A 21,491-nucleotide genomic window follows, 5' to 3' on the forward strand; every position below is an offset into this window, starting at 1 on the left:
AAACAAACAAACAAACAAACTTAAAAAAAAAAAGCTACAAGACGTTTTGAAAACATCGAAGAGGAAGTAATTAAGTCCGGCTATCTGCACCTTCCATATGTCAGTCCCAGCTTACAAACATCTGAGATCTTAACTTGAAGACAGGAGGGCCTGCAGTCGGCCTGCTACAGCTGTGGTCTCAATTTGTAATTATTAGGAAATAAGTGAATTACGAAAATCCAAGGAAAATGCTGAAAAATTATGTTTTTAAAATATAAAATTTATTACAGAAATTTTCTTATATTCATATCAGTTATATGCCCATAATCTATTTTCAACCAATATTTTCCAATACTGGCCAGATTCAAACAGTGCAAAGTCCACTCCTTTTGGAATATCAGATGGACTGCCAAATAATGCCAGTCCTTCCTTAGGATATTGGAGTGGTGGGGGTGGAGGAATACATAGGTTCTGTGCCTATTTTAAAAGAAACAGTAAGATACTGCAAAAGATGTTTTATTACTTAGAAAATCATGTTGGAAAATCAGGGCACATGATACCAACTTGAAAGCAAACTATCCTTGAAATATGAATAATTACATTTATGTATTTGGGTCAAAATGTACTTCATTAGTTCTTTATTACTGAAAAATTATCTATTAGTTATAAAATACCTTTATAATTTCAGCATATTTTTCAAGATAGTTTTTCAATGAAAACTCCCCCTCCAGCTCCCACTAATTACTACAAAGTTTTGATTCACATTTTAAGCTATTTTTACCAAGAGGCCTCTTCTAGCTTCCACTACCAAAAACGAGGATATCCTGCTTTTTTCACTCTAAGCACCAGTTCCAGGGTATATCCAATTAGACATGTTCAATGTGCATACAAAGAGACACCCATGGCTCACACTCCCCATAGGCAGATCCTTGCACCGCTCCCCCACTAAATAACTTAGAGGAAATTTAGGAGTTCAAGATATAAACTACAGTCCCTGTCCTTCAGCAAGATGGCAATTAAGTGGGAGAGACATACATGTGTACAAATAATTTGGAAATGGAAATGAAAAGGAAAACGGGAAATGAAAATTATCTCAGAAAGTCAACATTTAACAGTAGTCGAAAGAGAAAACTGAAGGAAACTACCAGATGCTTCCTTTTAGAAAGTGGCTTTTGGGAAAAATCCTGAAGAATGAGTTAAATTTCGAGAGAGATGAACAAGAGAAGAAAGAGTACGTGGTGGGAGACAGTAACACCCCCCAACCCCAAAGATGTCCACACACTAAAGCCAGGACATGTGAAGACATTACCTTAGAGGACAAAAGGGACGTTGTGGCTCTGATTAAGTTCAGGATGTCGAGGGGGGAATTATCCCGGATTACTGGGTGGAACCAGTGTAATCACAGGGGTAGTTGTGAGGCAGAGATGTGACAGGGGAAGCAGGAGCCGGTGAGAGAGAGAGACTGGAAGATGATGTGCTGGGGACTGTGGAGATGGAGCAAGGGAACACAAGCTAAGGAGTGCAGGGGGCTTCTAGAAGCTGGGAAATACAAGGAAACGGTCTCCCCTAGAGGCCCCCTAAGAATGCAGCCCAAATGATACCTTGATTAGAGCCCAGTAAGATCATAACCTCCAAAACTGCAAGAGAAAAAATTTGTGCTGCTTTAAGCCACTAAATTTCTGATAACTTGCTATGGCAGCAATAGGAAATGACTTCAAAGCAGTTCTAAACAAGCAAATAAAAAGTGGCGAAGAGGGGCACCTGGGTGGCTCAGTCAGTTAAGCATCTGCCTTCAGCTCTGGTCGTGATCCCGGGGTCCTGGGATTGAGTCCTGTGTCAGGCTCCCCACTTGGCGGGGAGTCTGTCTCCCTTTCCCTCTGTCTCCTCCCTCCTTGCTCATGTTCTGTCTCTCTCAAAGAAATAAAATCTTTAAAATATCATTTGTTCCAATAATTCAATCTCTGAAAATATAACCCAAGGAAATTATCTTAAAGTAAGAAGATAGGAGTGCCTGGGTCATCAGTGAAGCATGATACTAAAACGCTCCCCCCCTTTCTAGCCCCAGGAACTGACAGATTTCCTCTGAAATTTGAAGGAGGCTCATAAGGGATCAAATCAGAGAAAACAGGGTGAACTCACACGGAGAGAAAGTCCTTATGGATGGTTCACAGGCAAGAGCATTTGTCTTCAGCAATGAACTATGGACATTTGTGTGGTGTTTTATTTTTATTTCTATTTTTCTGCAGACAAATGGTGATATTTCAGTATCTAATTAAAGATGTATAAATAAGGGAGGCAGACTGGAGAGGCCTGCCACTGAACAAAGGAAAGGGGAAGTCCAAGACACGTGATAACCAGTAAGGCTCAAATCCCCTCCGACAGCATTCTCCCCTCTCAGACAAGGGCAGCTCCCCGCCGGCCCACCATTCCTCCCTTCTTCCAGAAGCAGCACTCCTACTTCTTCTAGGGATACTGCTCCTCCTCCTGCTCCAGAGGATTCACAGAGGGGTACCCCCATTCCTCTCAGATTTAGTGCTGCATTCTGGATTGGGGTCTTCGATAGGCAGTGAAGACTTTGGACAATTCTTTGGTCACAAGAAAAAAAAAATCTATCAGGTACCCATCAGGCATGCTGCTCTGTGCTCAATCTTATAAAATATTTGGGCTACTAAGAGACTAGTCCTGACCAGATGAAAATGCCTCTATTCCGATCAAAAATATTCTTCAGAATAGGTTTTCTGCAATACATATTGCTTATTCTAGTCATTACTAAAATCTTAGCATTTATTAACTGACAAAAGCAGACACAACAAAAATGAAAAGCTGAAAGTTCCTGACCTTAAATGTAAAGCTTTTCAGTCATTTTTTTAAGATTTATTTGAGAGCGCAGGCAAGAATGTACATGTGTAAGCGGGGGGAGGGGCAGAGGGAGAGAGAGAATCCCAAGCGGACTCTGCTCTGAGTGCAGAGCCCCACATGGGACTTGATCTCACGACCCTGAGATGATGACGTGAGCTGAAATTAAGAGTCAGACGTTTAACCGACTGAGCCACCCAGGTGACCCTCTTTTCAGTCATTTTTAATGAAAATTTAAAACATAAAATAACTTAGTATGGACATATAATCACCCTCAAAATCAGTAATAAAGACATCTTGGAAAATTTACAGGTGGTAATAAAGATAATTAACATTTATTGAGTGCTTACTCAATTTACAGTCCGACATTGCAATATGTGTTTCAGGAATTATTTCTTCTAATCTTTACTACCTATGAGCTAGTTATCACTGCCATTTTACAGTTAAGGAACCCAAGGCAGAGAGATGTCAAATAGCTTGTCCAAGATCACTCAGCTAATTAATAAAACTCTTGCCACAACATAAATCTTGGGAAACGAACTAAGTAAGTACAGCAACACTGTGTTCAAAAGAACCCAGGAAGGTAATCTTGACCCTCATCCTAGAGAACACAATGGCCTTTGTGTGAGCTCCAAGCTTCTCTCTGGGCTCTTCCACCTCCACTCTTGATGCTTACAACATCGAAGTATTCTGCTCTCTTGTGCAGAATATTACTTCCATGCAATATGCATCTTTCACAACATGGCTTCATGGATATTAGATCTCCAGCTATTGGTTTCAAATAATCCATTAGGAAATGGAGACACACCTCTGAGAGCTACTAAAGGAAAGTCCTTTATCATCTCAAATACTGTAAAGGGGAGCTGGAGTCTTCAGGAGCAGTAACAGGCAGCTTTTCATATTGGTACTTCATAATAGATAGTAAGACTTTAATAGTCCACAGCATGCACCCCGAGGCTGCAACTACATAGAAGCAACTAGGATACAGAAGAATGAAAGAGACGGAAAGAAAGAGGGAAATTGAGCCATAGCACATAAAATTAAGGCCGGAGAAAAAGCACCAAACCAGGGGGTCAAGAAACTGAATTCTAGCCACGGCATAAGTTAAAACATGTAATCATGGCAATAACAATATTAACACTTGTAAATTTCCAGCCACAGGTAGTAGAAGTAATAGTTGAAAATATTTATCAAGCAGACACTGAGTGTTTCACACACATCACCACAACAAACTCTGAAGTAGGTCTTGCTATTCCCATTTGACAGATAAGAAAACTGAGGTTCAGAGGTTAAGATGGTCAAGGGCACAGAGATCTAAAGTGGCAGAACTAGGAGACCTAATTCCAAAGCCCATTCTTTCTGTTGCTCCCATCATCACTGCATCAAGATCCCTAGAATCACAAGGAGCATCACTGTTACATGGAAATATCTCAAGTAGGGGGCACATGCGTGTGTGCGCACACACACACACACACACACACACACACACACACACTCTCTCTCTCTCTCTCTCTCTCTCTCTCTCTCTTTAGGAACGTGCCAGACTTATAATCAAATGGACATGCAGAAAATGAATTACCAAAGACTTCGTTCCTCCTCTAATACTTGCTAGACCAGATACTCATATAAGTCAAGGATTTGTCTTTTTCATGGTTTTATTTTCAGCATTTATTTTCAGTGTTTGGCAAATAGTAGAGTCAACAGATATTTTTCATCATGGAGTAAAAGCAACACTGTATTACATGAAACCAAAAGCAAAAACAAGGTAAGATGGGGGGCAGACAACGGTGGGAGGAGTTTACATTTTATTCCCCTCCCGCAAAACACACATGCACTTATTTAATATAGAAAAGTATCTGACAACCTAACAGTTAATTAAGTGTTAAGTACTAGATGTATTCTCATTCCTAATTTAATGAGTCAAGGATGCTGGTCCCAACACTATTACTTAGAATCATTCTGAAGGATTTAGCCAATGGGAGGAAGAAATAAATACTTGAAAGGATATGGCAACATCACTAGAGTTTACATAAAATGATTATTTTCCTCCACCAACCCAGAGAACTAGAAGGCTTTATTAGAATAAAAGAGCTGAACATCATGAGTAAAACAAAAATAAGCAAGTGATGGGGGTGCCTGGGTGGCTCAGTCGTTAAGCGTCTGCCTTCGGCTCAGGTCATGATCCCAGGGTCCTGGGATTGAGCCCCGCATCGGGCTCCCTGCTCAGCAGGAAGCCTGCTTCTCCCTCTCCCACTCCCTCTGCTTGTGTTTCCTCTCTCACTGTGTCTCTCTCTGTCAAATAAATAAAATCTTTAAAAAAAAAAAAAATAAGCAAGTGATGGACAAGAGTAAGCAGAGAGAAAAAGAAAATCCAGCAGAGTATTTTGTAGAATGTAATCCATTTATGTCCTCCGACCTGTTAAGTGTTCATATATATGTACATAAACGCCCAGGAAAATATCGAAAGGATATGTTCCAAAATGAACAGTGGTTACTGCTCATGTATATAATGAGTGTTTGCTATACAGTATGCCCCGTTCTGATGCTTTCACTATAATGCTATGACTGTTGAGCAAACTGAGGCCTAAAGGTTAAATAACTCATTAAATGGCTCAAAGCTACTAAGTCACTGACCTAAGAGTCAAATCCATCCTATGTGCTCCACAGGAGGAGCTCGTATGCCAACACACCCCCCACCTTCTGGGCGGAAGAGTGGGAGAAGGGTCCAAGTTGTGGGCTAAAGAGCACTTCATAATGTCAAAAATGTATTCCATCCTATGCACATAAAAATCACAAGACACCTGAAACTAATAACATTGTATCATACTGCACTGTATTGTAATAACTTGTACTTCAACAAATATTAAAAACAAAAAAAATCACAAGAAGAAATAATTGCTATAATGAGAACAAATAAGACAATGAATGGACACAAAATTCAAAAATCAGCAAGGTCCTTCAAATAACAGCATTGTTCATTTGGCCTCATGAACTTTGGACACATCCACAGTGGTAAAACACTGAAATCATTGTTAACTCTGTTGCAAATAATCATCATTAATGGTGCCATCTACATCTATAATAAAGACACCCCAAATGTGAAGAAGGTCCTTCATCATCAGGGAGATCGGTCACATTTTTCTTTCCCGGGAAGGGTGAACTTAAACTTGATAGATTAAGCCTAATTCAGTTTTTATTCAATTACTCAATAACCTAATGGTCTATAAAAACTAACCACATGTCTTCTATAACAAACAAAGAAGGGAAAATAATTGACAAGTACATCTGAGAGTCAGGCTTTCTCTAGAAATTAGAAGGTACTTGATGAGATTGTTTGCTATTTTAAGAAATTTGTTAATATGCTACCTATATTATAAAACGATACCATAAAAGAGAATGGGGAAAAACCAATGACTCATTACTGTAAGCAACAGCAAACTAAAAGAACTTGAGATCAGATACTGAATAAGGCTCTTCAACAGCTTTATAATCTGAGACTAACAGGACAAGTTTATAAATGTAATTAATCACTCTTAGTCAACATTAAACAAAATGGTCATATTACAGCGCCAATAAATGACAAGGGATAATATAGAGAGCAGTGTTATTAGCAAGTTATATGGCTTGCAACCTGAGGCACATTATGGAGATGTGGATGAATTTCAAGAGTTGCATTAAGTTAAAACGTGGTCTAAAATTCTAATAGAACAGAACTCTGTTGTACATGATCACAAATAGCACTTAACATGCAGAATCGCCATGAAGTAAGACTAAGGTTGTTAACCACAAACCCAGAAGACAGGATATTTACATATAAATAGTATTCACTTGTGAAAAATCTTTCTAAATATGAATGACTGATTCCCTATGTACATTTCCAAAAGATATTTAAGATGGCTGATTTTTTTATGGAAAACGGGCAGGCTTTCCTAGTCTCACATCCTTAGAATCAATGAGCCTTTAGGTCTTAGGACATCTAAGAAACAAAACAAATACCATGAAAGCAAAAAGGACTTTTTTTCTTTTTTTAAGCAGCAGTTAAAAATAGCACAACTCTGGGTTCTGAGAAGGTGACAAATAAGAAAACAAAATTAAAACAATTCCTCTGAGTATATAAATCAACTAATTTTCATTAATTTGCACTATGCCAAAAGATGAATTTGCCATTCTCCAGTTAAATCATCAACATTTAAATAATAATACAAATGCAAAAAGTAGTTTTGAGAACAATATAATTGCATGATAACAGAAATCATACATGAGGAGGTGCCTGGGCGCCTTAGTTGGTTAAGTGTTTGACTCTTGATTTCAGCTCAGGTCATGATCTCAGGGTCATGAGATCGAGCCTAGAGTCCGGCACCATGCTGGGCGTGGAGCCGGCTTAAGATTCTCTCTCCCCCTCTCCCTCTCCCTCTGCTTGTCTCCACCTCCAGGGTTGCACATGCACGCTCCATCTCTCTCTCAAAATAAAAAGAAGTCCTACATAAGATAAATTGTAAAGAAACTCCCTCCAAAAGTCCTTGAAAAGTGTCAGGTCTCTCCTACTGAAAATAAGGAAAACACCCAACTTAATATCCAAGAGTCATCACTGTATGGTACAGTAAGCTTTACTTGTCTTTTAGGAAAAATGGAGGGAACATACAGATGAGAAGAGGGAAACCTAAATTTCTAAAACATGGTACTAGGTTGACAATGTTATCCAACCATGAACATAACACAAATGAAGTGGATTCTAGTAGTGAGACACTGTCCAGTGACAATGACACTGAGGGAACAAGTAACTAGCTGGAATCCAACCTGCTACTTGACAGCAAAGCCAGGACTCAAATCCAGGTCTAAACCGGCCTCAATTGTGTGATACTCTACAAGGGTCAGCTTGCCCAACTTGAAGATCTGGATTTTCTAACTTAAATATTGTTTACTATGTTGAAATTGTGACACCTTTAAAAATCAGGGATTATTCCTGCAAATAAATATGCCAATATTAATATGGAAACTGTGGCAACTATAAAGGTTTTTCCCTCCTTTTTCCAAAATTACATCTGACACTTGTTTGTTCCACTACAGTTACCTAAAATAAAAAAAATAAATAAATAAATAATAAATCAGTTACCTGATTAAAGAAATAGGACAAGGAATAGAATGTACTAGTCAAGAACTGGGTCCTAGGGGTGCCTGGGTAGCTCAGTCAGTTGAGCATCCAGCTCTTGATCTCAGCTCAAGTCTTGATCTCAGGGTTATGAGTTCAAGGCCCCACACTGGCCTCCACACCCAGTGGAGCCTACTTAAAAATTCAAAAACAAAAAAAATCTTTTTAATTTTTTTAAAAAAGAGTTGGGTTCTAGAACCATTTAGGACTCCAATCCCCATTTTCCCACCAGTGAGTTGGGTATAAGCTTGGACCATTTACTCATCTGCTCTAGGCCTTGGTTTCAGCTGCAAAGGAGATAAAGAAAAAAAAAAAAAATTTAAACATGTTTCTCACTGGCCAGGGAAAATTTAAATGAGATGACATAACACATAACAGGGCCCAGTGCTTCAGATGTGCTCACAGAAAGGCTGAAGAAAAAAGACTTGTATCACATGTTCAAAAACAATCTAAGAGGCCCACCACAATCTAAGTGGATTCATGACTGACCCTTATCATTACGGTAATGTCTAAACGTCTGGACATGCCATCCCCTCCCCACCCCCAACCATGTTAATATAATCACCCTTTCACAGTAAGTTTACTTGAAGAAAGAAGAAAATGGTAGCTCTAAGGGACTAGCACCTCCCCCTTTGGGCGTCCAGTAGGAAACCATGTGACTTCTCCAGCACAGCGTACTCAGACAGGGCTGTGATCAGCATCAACAATTCTAAAATTCAGCACGTGCATCTTACCGGGAAGCCATCCAGGTGTGTTTTCCTTGTTTGCTTGACTCCTGCCTCATTTGACTTTGTTATCTTGACGCTTAATTTTTAAAAGGACTCTTTCTTAAACATTGAAAACCACCACCACCCATAAATACCCCCAAGCACTGAAACGAGCCGATCTCCTTCACCGCACGGTAGTACGGCAACCACCTCACTGGGGGTGGGCCAGTCCCGTCCAACTGCTTTCCTGCTGAGGGTAAAGTCTTTGTGAAAATCGAAGAATGCAAACAGCCTGACAGATCTTGGCTGTGCGTTTTGGATTAATGGATTGTGTGATGGCTAGTTGTGTGTGTGTGTGTGTGTGTGTGTGTGTGTGTGTGTGTGTGTGTGTCCCCACAGTAGTCCCAAGGGACCGCAGGACCATATTCCTTCTATGTCTCTAGAGTTTAACTGCCTCCCTAAATACATCAGTTATAATAGTAGGTAGTGTTTACAGAGTACCCCTTTACCCCTTTACACGCTAGGCACTATAAATATTTGAATGTTTTCTCGATATTGTTTCAGGTCATTTTCCCATCATCAGGAGGTAGAAATCCCGTTTTATAAGTGGGGAAATTGAGACTCATGAAGAGTAAGTGAATCGTACATAATACTGCCCAAGAGATGCGCTACTAACCTGCTGATTTTACAGCTGAGAACTCTGTCAGCCGCCCTCCTACCCCCACCTGTGCATGCTTCCTTGTACCGTTGTTAAAGCCAACATATTCTATAGATTTTCTTTCTGCATTCCCCCTATGCTTCCAAACCCAATCCCATAGAGGGCTTTCCTTTCCAGTTCACTGTCCCAGCAGCTTTTCTGTAAGCCCCCCAAAAACCAATACAGTAAGTATTTCCTGAGGACATGTGGGGCACCAGGCATGGTGTTAGAGACTGGTGATACGCTGGTGAGCCAAAGGAACACAGACCCCGACCTGCGGGGCTTTAGGTTGGCAGGGAGGAAAACACGCAACAAAGCCCAGCAATGACCAGCAATGACGGAAACGGAGATTTTCCTTTGCATGGTGCTGAGAGTTCCTCAACCACATGGCTGCCGACCTGGTCTGGCCCTGGAGGCCTGGGCCAGAGGGGAGTCAGAGGGCTTGTCTGGACTCTGGCCCTATGCCATTCAAAAAAATCAGTATGAACTCATCACACCTATTCAGAGAATGCTTCATGAATAATCAGGAAAGCAACAATAAATATATAGATTTTCAGGTTTGTTTAGCAGCAGGGAAAGAGGAAACGTATGTGCCGCTGCAGCTGTTCTGGCCTTTTCATTACTCAGGACAAAGTCAGCTTCCTCAGGCACCAGAGAGAGAAGCGAAAAGGCGGCTCTTCCTGACATCTTTGGACTCTCCCTTCTAGCCATGTCCCCGGGGGACCCAAAGAGGCAGCTACTTCTCCCTTCACACCCAACCAACACAAACAAGGAAAGAAGCCAAGAGGAAGGAAGCGGTCTGGCTGCTCTGTAAGGCTGAGGGGCACCTCCCCCCCCAGATCTGAGGTCAGCAATGTGGCCCCCGCCTGTAGGTCCCAAGTGACAGACTCAGTCAGGACTTGGAATCAAGAGGTGCCCTCCATTCCCAACAACAGTCCCTTGTGTGGACATCAGGCTTCTCTGCCTCCCATCACCCAGAGCAGAAATGGTTCTGAAACACTGAACAGGCAAATCGGTAAGCCAGTGTATAAAACAGGCACCATGAGTGGCAAAGTGACAGGCATCTGGGCAAACATGGCCAACAGACACGGCCTGGCTTGCAGTGTTTTAAGATTGGAAAAGTTCACATGTAAATCTTGACATCCAAGTTCTCTTGAAATGTCGAATGATCAGACAACAGTGGGTTTGCCTTCCCAAGTAGAATCTGAGACAGGCCACTCTACTCAGAAAGGGCAAGCCCTCTCCTGGGTTGCCTCTCAGGGGCCCTGGACCCACCAGCTACCGTTAACTTGCACCACTTGTCTGACCGCAATACAACACAAGTCTCCGAGCCCTGTCCTAAGCGTTACAAGTTTTTTTATCTCCCAATATACTGAATGGAAAATCAAGCAGCACAAATCTAAAGTAAACATTAAGGGTTTTAAGATTTATATTTTCACCTCTCTTACAACAGTACCCAAACCCTAACACAGAAGCACCTGCTGAGGATATGGGGGGCAGCAGGGAAGGAGAGGGCAAAGGAATAATGCAGTCCACGGAGAATGAGTAGAAGCACGCCACAGGCCTGACACACCCCATCGTGGGGCCCACGCTCACTCTCATGACCGCAGTCCAACCACAGGGCAGGACAAAGGCCTCAAACGCCTTCATCCCATGCATGATGGCTTTGACCAAACATGGAGACTTAATGACACACCCAAACCTGCCAAGTCCCATCTGTAGGGCTGCTCTCCCACCTCCCTACAAGAAAGTGAAAAGAACTCAACTTCCTTTCAGCAGTTCCAGAGAAAAAGGAATCAAGAAGGGTGAAGTTCAACTTGCCCAAATAGATGTAAGGAAGCAGGCTGAGCAATCCAGCGCCCAGGCCTACCTAAACACAACTTCAACAAAAGCAAACCTCAAGCTCACTGCAGTTGCAGAGGCTGGTCACTTGTTCTATTATCTTTCATGTTGTCTAAGTCCTAACACAAATTATGAAACCAAAAAAGAGGAAGCACATTTTAAAGAAGTGAGACCTGTATCTGAATCCAAATCACACTTTATACAACTCCTAATCAGAAAATTATAGTTACATCATATTGGTTCTTCCAATATAACACTACTAATAATTATTGGTATTTATCATTCACATTTTTAAATATATTTATAGAGTGCTTTATGAATTCTCAAAGTCCTCCTGTCCCTTAGGGATGCATAAGTTGGCATAGAGCATTTGGCCTAACAAATGAAGGCATTAAGGCACAGAGCCTGCAAGTAAGTTGTTCAAGGTCACACAGCTGATCATAGTTAATACAACTCCACAGCTCATCCATGAATTCCAGATAGACAGATAGATAGATAGATATAAAGTCACTTGGTAGTCAAGAAAATAGTAGACCCTGATGAAGAATAAACACAAAGATGAAACGCTGTCATTTGTCTGCTTATACATACACACCGTGATACACACACACACACACACGCCAAAGCCATATTGTAAAACTTAAAATATAATGTTCAATAAAAATTAATTTAATGTTAAATATTTTAATGTTTAAAAATTATCCTAATGTTAAATTAACTGGATCTGCCTAGTTATTCTTTCTGACAGATTATTAAGAAAAGGTGACCCGTCTGAATTACAGGTTTAAAATATAATTTTTGTCTTACTCATAAAAGAGCACTGTAACCACAAATCAACCACTCACATCTACTCCTTCCATAGTCAACATTCAACATAATTAATTACTCCTAAACGGGCAACACTGACGTTCCTTCCAATGAAGTATGCCACGAGAACATCCGGGACTCTAGGTCCTGAGCACATGTCGCCCTCTAGTGGCATCCACCTCCCCATATCCTGGGTGAAGTCCCTCATTGGAGACAAGTGTGCTTTAGAGAGCTTATAGTGTGATTTTATTCACAAATACAAAACTTGGGGGGCCCCTGGGTGGCTCAGTGATTAAGCATCTGCCTTAGGCTCAGATCATGGTCCCAGGGTCCTGGGATCGAGCCCCGCATCGGGCTTCCTGATTCTCTCTCGCTGAGTCTCTGTCAAATAAATAAAATCTTAAAAAAAAAAAAAAAAATTACAAAAATACAAAACTTGGGGCACCTGGGTGGCTCAGTGATTAAGCATCTGACTCAATCTCAGTTCAGGTCTTGATTTCAGGGACGTTAGTTCAAGCCTTGAGTTGGGCTCCATGCTGGGCATGGAGCCTACTTAAATATACATATGTATATATAATTTAGGTAATTATATATACATACATATAAAACTTAATTTCTGCCCTTGATACAACACTCATCGTTTTCTCTTAAGAGTGCTAGTGAATAACGTAAGTCTCTGTGGGTGAATGGGACATGTAATTGTGAAGCTGGGCAGTTCACTCACTAGAAAGGTCTACAGTGAGGCTAACCACAAAACTCAAGTGATTTTGGTGCACTTGCTAAAACGCTCACAAGAGAACACAATCTTTACTCAACACTTGGTGCAAGAAGCTTAGGAGTCCAAAAGGACATCCTGAATTTTAGGTATCTCAACTTTCCTTCCAGGTATCTCACTTCAATATCTTAAAAACCTTAGTAGTCTTGCAACCTTTTATCTAAGAAAGTCTTTATTACAAATGGACACCATAAAGGAACACAGTAACACCTTAACTTGTGTCAGTTAGCGAAGAATTGTACAGACTTATAATCAGTGTACTCTACGGAAGTACCAAAGCATTGCTGAGACTTCACAATGAACGAGAAAACATGCTCAGTCTGTACCTCACTCAGCATTCTGACATTCTACCTGGCAGCAGTGAACCTGCAACCTTATCTTTGAGAAGCAGGGTGACAACACAAATTATTCCAGAGAGAGGAATAACCTAGAACAGGGTCACATCAGGTTCACATCAGGGTGGGACAAGGAAAGGTTCTGGGTTATTGTTTCTGTTGTTTAATCTCTCCTCTCCCCATATGCACTCCCAAAGGCTAGTACGAAAATCAAAGATAAGAGTAATCAGTCAACTAAGGTGTTCCTTGAAGGCAGGTACCATGTCTTAAAACTTTTTCATTCTTGGTGCCTAACACAACCTGGTTATACCATGGGTGCTTCCCATTGCAAAAAGAAGACAAACTTGTTCATTATCCCAAAATAAGGTTGAGAAAAAAAAAATGAAAAACCTTTGTTGATAGGGCAGTTCAGTAATGAAACAATCTAATCCAAGAAAGTATAAGATAATAATAGTCTGTGATGGTTAATTTTATGTGTGAATTTGGTTGGGCCATGGTACCCAGTATTTTTGGGCAAATTCCAGTTTAGATGTTGCCGTGAAGATATTTTTTTAAATGTGGATAACATTTAAATCAGTAAACTTTGAGTAAAGCAGATTATCCTCCATAATGTGGGTGGGCCTCACCCAATTTGTTTTAAGGCCTTAAGAGAAAAGAGAGGTCTCCAAGGAAGGAGGAGTTCTGCTTCCAGAGGGACTTCAGACTCAAGACTTTGACATAAACTGTTCCCAGGGCCGACAGGTTGCTGGCCTGCCCTGCACATTTCAGATTTGCCTGCCCTCATAATCATGTGAGCCAATTCCCTAAAATAAATACTTCTTTCTCACTCACATATATGTGTGTGTATACATATATCTACATACACACACACACAAGTATTTGTATATATTTCCCCTTTCCCATACTGGTTCTGTTTCTCTGGAGAATCCTAATACGTTGCATACAGATTTTCCAAAGACCGTGACCACAATATTCATTCACTGCTCTAATATTAAAATATTAAAATAGACTCCCCCTAAGTTAAAGCCAAACCATTATATAAAGTCCAATCACTAGATGAAGGATATTCTGCTAGAATATCCTTCGGGGGGGGGGTGATGATAAAAAGTCCAAGAAATATCTTCCCAATAAATACACCTAGGTTGATCAGCCCAAAGGACATTTCATTTTAATAATCTGGAGGCATTTTAGTCCAACAACAAAATCATTTCAGGGTGACATCTTCATAATCTCTTACACTTCACAGAAAAGGCTTTGCCAGAATTTACTGAAAGAAAAAAAAATATGCTGAGAAAATTTAAATGAAAAGAAGAAAAATATGAACTACCTCTTGGTTATCTTTGTTTTGGTTTGCCCAGAAAATCTTATGATAAAGCGTCTCCATCGAATTGCTGGAGTCAGTCCGATCAAAACAATGTCGATCCAACACTTCCAACGTGTGCAACACCCGACTGATGGTCACCCCTGGATAGGAAATTAAGCAAGTGTCAAGAGGTCAAACAAAGCCACAACAGCGTAGTACAAAATCATCATTAGGCAGGGCAAAAGGGATTTTAAGAAAGTTGACATTCTCAACAGCCGGGAGCTACAGGGCACGAAATGAAGAATGCCCTCAGAAGTCAGAAGGTGGCTCCGCCAAAAAGCATCCTTACTCACTATGTGGACGAATTGTTAAGAATCAGAAATGCGGCATGAAGTCCAACATTCAAAAGCACCCCTTCTTCTCTCGTGTTCTGTACCTGCTGTTGATTCTTGGCACTTGTCAAAGGACCACCGAACCTCCACTGCACGGCCTCTTTGTTTGATCTGCTGTTCCGCCTCATAAATCCTGGCCCGAACCTGAAAGATAAGCGCTTCCACTTAACTTGTGCTTGGAGAGCCACAGTAGCTGTCTAAATCAGGTCAGGTTTCCCACATGAGCACAGCAGCGTCCTACAGTCCATCGACTACATCATAGCAAATTTAGCCTGTTGCCCAAGAAGTGCCCTTTAAAATTTACAAGTGGTGGTTCAATGCCAGTTTTCAATAACAAATGCTTGCCAAAAAAAAAAAAAAAAAAAATGCTTGCTTTACAAGCGAGAATTTTTTTTAGGTATCACATGGAAAGGTGAAAGCTCTAAAGTATCATTTTTGAGCCATTCTTCCATGTATGAAAACGTGGCATGTTTTATTAATTTAAGAGAAATGCTTGCCAAAAAAACAGCCATCTTATTCTCAACATTAGTCACGATCCTGTGGTTTAAGTTTCTTAAGTCTCCGAACCAAAAAAAACCCCAGCACTAATAAAACTAACTCATAAAAACACAGTTACTAAATATCACAGACGACGAACTAGAAGCACTGTGGTCATGTATTAGAACCACCACCATAACTACCCTCTGGGTGGCGGAACGCTCTGCAAGAACTGCCCAGCAAGAGGGAAAGAAGAAAGGGAGCAACGTGATGAACTTCTGTGGTTGAGAGAGGCTAAATCCTTCCCCCAGGTCCCCCAGAGAGATGGGGAGCAGGGCTGAGAACGGCACCCAACCACCTGAGATGCTGAAACCCACTTGGCCCACTCTGCTGTGATGCCTCTCAAGAATGAACACACCCATCAAACCACCATAACAGGAAGTCTACCTGCTGATTGAAAGCCGTGTTCCCACCCGGCATGGGGAGGCTGGAGGGGGCCACCTGCAGCAGATCCAGGGGCGAGCCGGGGTTCGTGCTCTTATTGTCATTTGTGGAATAATTCCACACCAAGGCACTTGGGCAACAGAGAGTGACAGTCTGGAAATGAAGCAGGAAAATCCAGATATTTAAAGGAATGAGAAAATGCAACAGCTTAAAAGTAAAAATGATGCCTTGTCATACGATATTATAGTTTCCTACCAGTGAGTTTAAAATATGGACTGCTGACCCCATTCTCAACTTTTCAAGTTCTAAGACAAAACTAAGAATTATTAATTTGAGGGGCGCCTGGGCGGCTCAGTCGGTTAAGTGTCTGACTCCAGCTCAGGTCATGATCTCAGCATCCTAGGATTGAGCCCTGTGTCAGGCTCTATGCGCCGCAGGGATTCAGAGCTTCTCCCTCTCCCTCTCCCCCTGCTTGTGTGCACGCTCTCTCTCTCTCTAATAAATAAAATCTTTAAAAAAAAAAAATACTATTTAAAGATTTTATTTGACAGAGAGAGAGAGCGCGCGTGCAAGTGAGCACAAGGAGGGGGAGGGGCAGAGGGAGAGGGGAGAAGCAGGCTCCCCCAATTTGGGGCTCAATCCCAGGACCCTGGGATCATGGCCTGAGCCGAAGGCAGATGCTTAACGACTGAGCCACCCAGGCGCTCCCCAAAAAAGAATTATAAATAAAGGGAGGAGTACAGCTACTGAGAAATCAAGGAGTATCATAATTCATAAACTAGCATTCCAACACAGAAAACCTAGGAAAGTTAATAAAAACACAGTAATCATCACGGAAAAATTGTCACTTAAAACAGTTTCTTCATTCAATTAGAAAAATGAGATGGAATTAGAATATGTCATTTCTAAAGTTATAAAATGTAAAAAGAAATTTTTTGTTTTTTTTAAATCTAAGAAATAATCTCTGAGATAATGCAGGAAGTAGCTTCATAGAAGCTAGGTTGGCAGTAACCCTGGACCAGCGGGTGGCAAATTTTCTATAAAAAGCCAGACAGTAAATGCTTTAAGCTTTGCGCGTCACCTCTAATTTCTGTCACATATTCTTTTTTTGTTTTACTACCTCACTGAAAATATAAAATATATTCTTAGCTCCTGGGCTGGACTTGGCCTCCAGGTTGTGGTTTGTCTACCCCTATCTTAGACCCCTGAAGACATTTTTTACTCAACCAACTTGCATGAAGCACTTTCTAGGACCACCTCACTCACAGGTCACAGCAACCCCATGAGGGAGGTAGTGCTATTCTCCAACTGTACCAGAGAGGAACATGAGCCATGGAGGAAATTTAGTAACCAGCCAAATTGATTTCAGCACACATGCTTGGAACCACTATGCTAACCCTGCCACCACCTAAATGGAGATGAAATATTATGGCTCCAGCGTAATTAAGCCCTTCCTCTGTACTGTGCACTGCCCTGGAAGCTTTCAGTCATCACAACCTGAACTCTGTGTGGTACTGAAGTAGGAACTGTCACCAACCCCCTCACGCCCAGGAAACAGAGGCTCAAGGTTCAAGTTAGTCAGTGGCAGAGGGGAGGCTAAAGTCAGGTCTGCAATGATTCTTTAAAAAATAGGTCTTAACCATCATGCTGTGGTGCTACTTGACAACAGACCGTGAGCTTATTAGAGAGGGAATGCAGTATTTCCTTTTTTCTAAAATGCAAAATTAAGTATTGAGAAAACTAGATTCTGAGGTCTAGGGGACGTCTTGTGGAGAGCAGATGGCAGACATGAAGAACGTCAAGTCCCTGAGCCCCACCAATGCATCTGCCTCCAATGGCCCACATCCCCAGCTCCCTCCTCCTATGTGTGAGCAGGGCGGGGAGTGTCTTGTCTCCTGTCCATGATGGCACTCGTCCCAGTGTTCTGAATTCCAAAGCCTCCAATATCCAAGGTGCTGATCTCTCAAACAACCCGCTTCTCCTCTTCTAACTACTAGTTTACCCTCGCCTCAGAAAACAAACAAAACCTTTTAAAAATCTCCACTCACCTAACAGCAATCTCTCTCTTCCCTTCACAGACATGTTTCTCAAAAGAACAGGTAGCATTATTTCTCCCCATTCTTCATCGCTCCTCAACCCACCTCCACGTGGCTTCTCATCCACCACTCAACTGATCATCAATGACCACACTCTTCCCAAAGACAATCCAGCCATCTTCTTACCAGACTTCCCCAAACCACGGGGCACTGCCCACTACTAACTCCTTTTGGAAACTTTCTGCAATACCTAGAGAAGCAGCTTAGCACAGCAGTGCAGACTCTGGATCCAGACTTCTGGGTGTGAATTCCGGCTTTGCCACTTGCTGGCTGTGTGACCTACACCATTTCATCACCAATTGCTGCAGCAATTATACTGGTTCCAATCCCACAGGATGGTTCTGAGAACTAAATGACTTAATACAGGTTACAATTTACAACAGTGCTTAGAACACAATAAATGCTATTACTGGGATTATAAAAGAATCATAACAATCCTGGGGCGCCCGGGTGGCTCAGTCAGTCAAGCGTCTGCCTTGGGCTCAGAGCACGATTCCAGAATCCTGGGATTGAGCCCCACGTTGAGCCCTCTGCTCAGTGGGGAGTCTGCTTCTCCCTCTCTCTCTGCCCCTCCCCCATGCTCATGCTCTCACTCTCTCTAATAAATAAAATCTTAAAAAAAAAAATCCTAATAATCCTATTTTTATTCTCACTGCCCCTGCCTCTGTAACAGCACTCTCCACTTTCTGTTCTCTCCAGTCTGGCCACATTTTCATGGTTGTCTCCATGGACTTCCCTTCTGCCACCTCTCAGCCACTCAGGCCCCCAGGGTCCACAGGTCACCTCTCACTGCTAATTCTTTGCGTAATCTCACCCCCTCTGGAGGTTTGGGTGAACCTAGCAGCCCTGAGTGACTCAAATCCATACATCTGGCTGGCTGTCTCCTCAACTTCAGAATGAGACATGTAACAACCTCTTAACATATCCATTTAGTGATGATAAGGGATAAAATAATCCAACACAGTCCAAACACAAACTTACCTAGACTCTCCCAAACTGACTTCTTGGCCTCGTCTCTCTCTCTCTCTCTCTCTTCCCACCCCCTCCCCCACCTCACCACTCCCACAATTCTTCCCTCTACTGTGGCTGAAACAATCTAACTAAACCACACAACCATGTCATTTCCCTGCCTAAAACCCTGCAATGGCTTCCCAATCATAAGACACACAGGGAATCTTCTATGCCCTGACCCTTCAACAGGCTTTATGCTTTACGTTCCATAAATACCAGCCGGCACACACAATGACTAATAGACCTTCTGGCCCTTTTCACATGCTGTTCCCTCAACCAACCGTTTTTAGCACCTTTTACTTAAAAAAAAAAAAAAAAAAAACCTCCTATTATAATAAGCGCTAGTCAGGGCCACTTCCTTCAGAAAGCCTCTCTGAATTCTAGGTTGAACTGAAGTTCCACTGCTCAACCCCCTTAGTCCCCTGTACATCTTCCATCAGCCTTTGCCAACGGTATATGGACACTGTCCATTTACAAGCCTGTCTTCCCCACAAGACAGTAAACGCCACCAGAGTGGAGAATATGTCTTTATGGCCAGCCCTGCCCTGAAGCCCTGTGGTAAAGAGAAGGACACAGTAAGAGCCCAAGAAATATGACCTGAACGCTAGCCTGGGAGCTCCTCGAGGACAGGGCTGGATCTCATTCCTGACAGTATCAGCCCAGTGGCCTACATGCTACTGGACATTCAAGGACCGCACAAGCAGTGATGCTTGGCAGAGGAACAGAGCCTGATAAGCTACCTGGATTTTAAAGAAACAGAGAGGGATGGCAACCAACTTAAGATGAGGGCTGTGGAAGCCACGGAACAGTGCATGGAGGAACGGTCTTTCTAGAAGAGGAGCCAGACAGCGGACTTATCCTCTGGGTTCCCGGAGGGTTTTATCACTGAACTGCTGCATGGCGTACTAAAGGACGACTACGGTAACTTTCTTCTACACAGAAGCAACAGGTCTTCCACAGAGAAATAAAGACACGAGATTTCACTCTGTCAGCTACTTGGGTGAGGAAGAAACCGGAGCGTGACGTGGAAGTTGAAGGTGCAGTTCTCAACTCCGTTGTTTCCTACACTGAATGGTAACAGAAAATAGCACGGACCTGGGACTTACCTGCAGCATACAACTAAGTCCATACACCAGGGGGCCATGCTGTGCACAGGACAGGAAGTCTGAGAAGGCCAGCTGCACGGGGCTCATGACGGGGCCAGGGCCTCCAGGGCTGGGGGCCCCGACGCTTGAGCTGTTTGGTCCTATCATCATGTGGGGCGAGTGCACAGCAAGGAGGCTGGGACTATCGCTCAGCAGCAAGGCAAGACGCCGGGCACAAAAGTAGGCAAGACGACGAGACAGGTAAGCCGACCGAACAAACTCGTCCGAATACTGAGAAGCACAAGGACACCGGGCTTCAGTCACGTCTGATGCTAGTCAGTGAAACAACTATTTTAACACAGGCTTTTTTCATTAAGGGAAAAAAAAAAAAAAAAAAAACCCTTCAAAAGTACTGTAGAGACCAGTGCCGTCCACAGAAACAACGCAAGCCACATACTTGAAGTTTTCTAATAGCCATTAAAAAAAAATAATAGGCAAGATTAAAAAGAGTAGTGTATTTTCCCTAGCCCATTATATCCAAAATGCTATCATTTCAACAGGTAATCAACACAAAAAGATTTAATGAGATATTATACACTCTTTTCTGGACTAAAGCTGAAATCTGGTGTGCATTTTACACTAAGAGCATGTCTCATATTGCACTTGTCACACTCCAAGGGCTCCAAAGCCACATCTGGCCAGTGGCTACTCCAGCGGACAGCATGGGCACAGACTGTCACAGGGAGGGCACACAGACACTAGCACGGCACAGTCCCCGGGGGGCACCGGGGAGAGGGAAAGAACCACTTTTCACTACATACTCTTGCAGAGCGCTTCAATTATCAAGTTCACGTACTAGTGTTTCAAGAAAACTCCCTTTTTCTAAATAAATTTTCTCCAAATGACCTAAATTTTAACAGATCTTAGAGCAATCATTAAAATAGGAAGTTCCCGGCCCCAGGGACTCAAAGAACATCAAAAAATACAGAAGACCCTCTAATCCTTAAAAAAAGAGATGATTTGTTTTCACAGAAATCTGTGTGAATCAGGAAACAGTCTTTAAAAAGCTATCTGCTTAGCTCAGTGATGGGAGAAATCGGCGGGGGGGAGGCGAGAATACTTTAGAAAGACAGGTGGTTAAAAACTACGAACATGGACAACATAAATAATTGGCTTTTGATCACTTCATGCGTTGTAGCATCAAAACATCTTTCCCTTCCATTCCAAAAAGAATTTTTTTCCTCTTCCCCATCCACATACTTAGTCATCCTTATCAGACTCACTTCTTGCCCGTAAAAATCAGTGGGCTCAGGGTCATACATACTATACCTGCAGCATTAGTGGTAATAAGAGTTTAAGAAGATCATCATCCATTGGTCTGATCTTTTCTAAAACATCCAAGATCCATGTCAAATATTCATGTTTCTCTAGCATTCCTTCCTTCAATGAACAAAGAAAAGTTACACTGATAACGTTAAAGCAAAACCAATTAACATTCAAAAAAGAGCACTATTACTCTTACTCTTATGCTTAAGT

At 42.0% G+C, this 21,491-nt stretch overlaps 1 protein-coding gene across 3 annotated transcripts in view; it reads right to left on the bottom strand.

Moving 5' to 3' along the window:
- Positions 1-21,491, bottom strand: part of MED12L (mediator complex subunit 12L) — a 317,920-nt gene that overhangs the window by 228,863 nt on the left and 67,566 nt on the right. For all 3 annotated transcript variants that reach the window (XM_073898549.1, XM_073898547.1, XM_073898551.1), the window contains 5 exons: positions 21,285-21,395; positions 19,977-20,246; positions 15,767-15,916; positions 14,887-14,986; positions 14,475-14,611 (listed from right to left, as the gene is read on the bottom strand). In XM_073898549.1, the coding sequence (XP_073754650.1) occupies positions 14,475-14,611; positions 14,887-14,986; positions 15,767-15,916; positions 19,977-20,246; positions 21,285-21,395 (768 nt within the window). The remainder of the gene's footprint in view (positions 1-14,474; positions 14,612-14,886; positions 14,987-15,766; positions 15,917-19,976; positions 20,247-21,284; positions 21,396-21,491) is intronic.

Source organism: Callorhinus ursinus, unplaced genomic scaffold (genome assembly GCF_003265705.2).
Source record: "Callorhinus ursinus isolate GAN/ISIS: 27379988/994484 unplaced genomic scaffold, GSC_fseal_2.0 scaffold1, whole genome shotgun sequence".
NCBI lineage: Eukaryota > Metazoa > Chordata > Mammalia > Carnivora > Otariidae > Callorhinus > Callorhinus ursinus.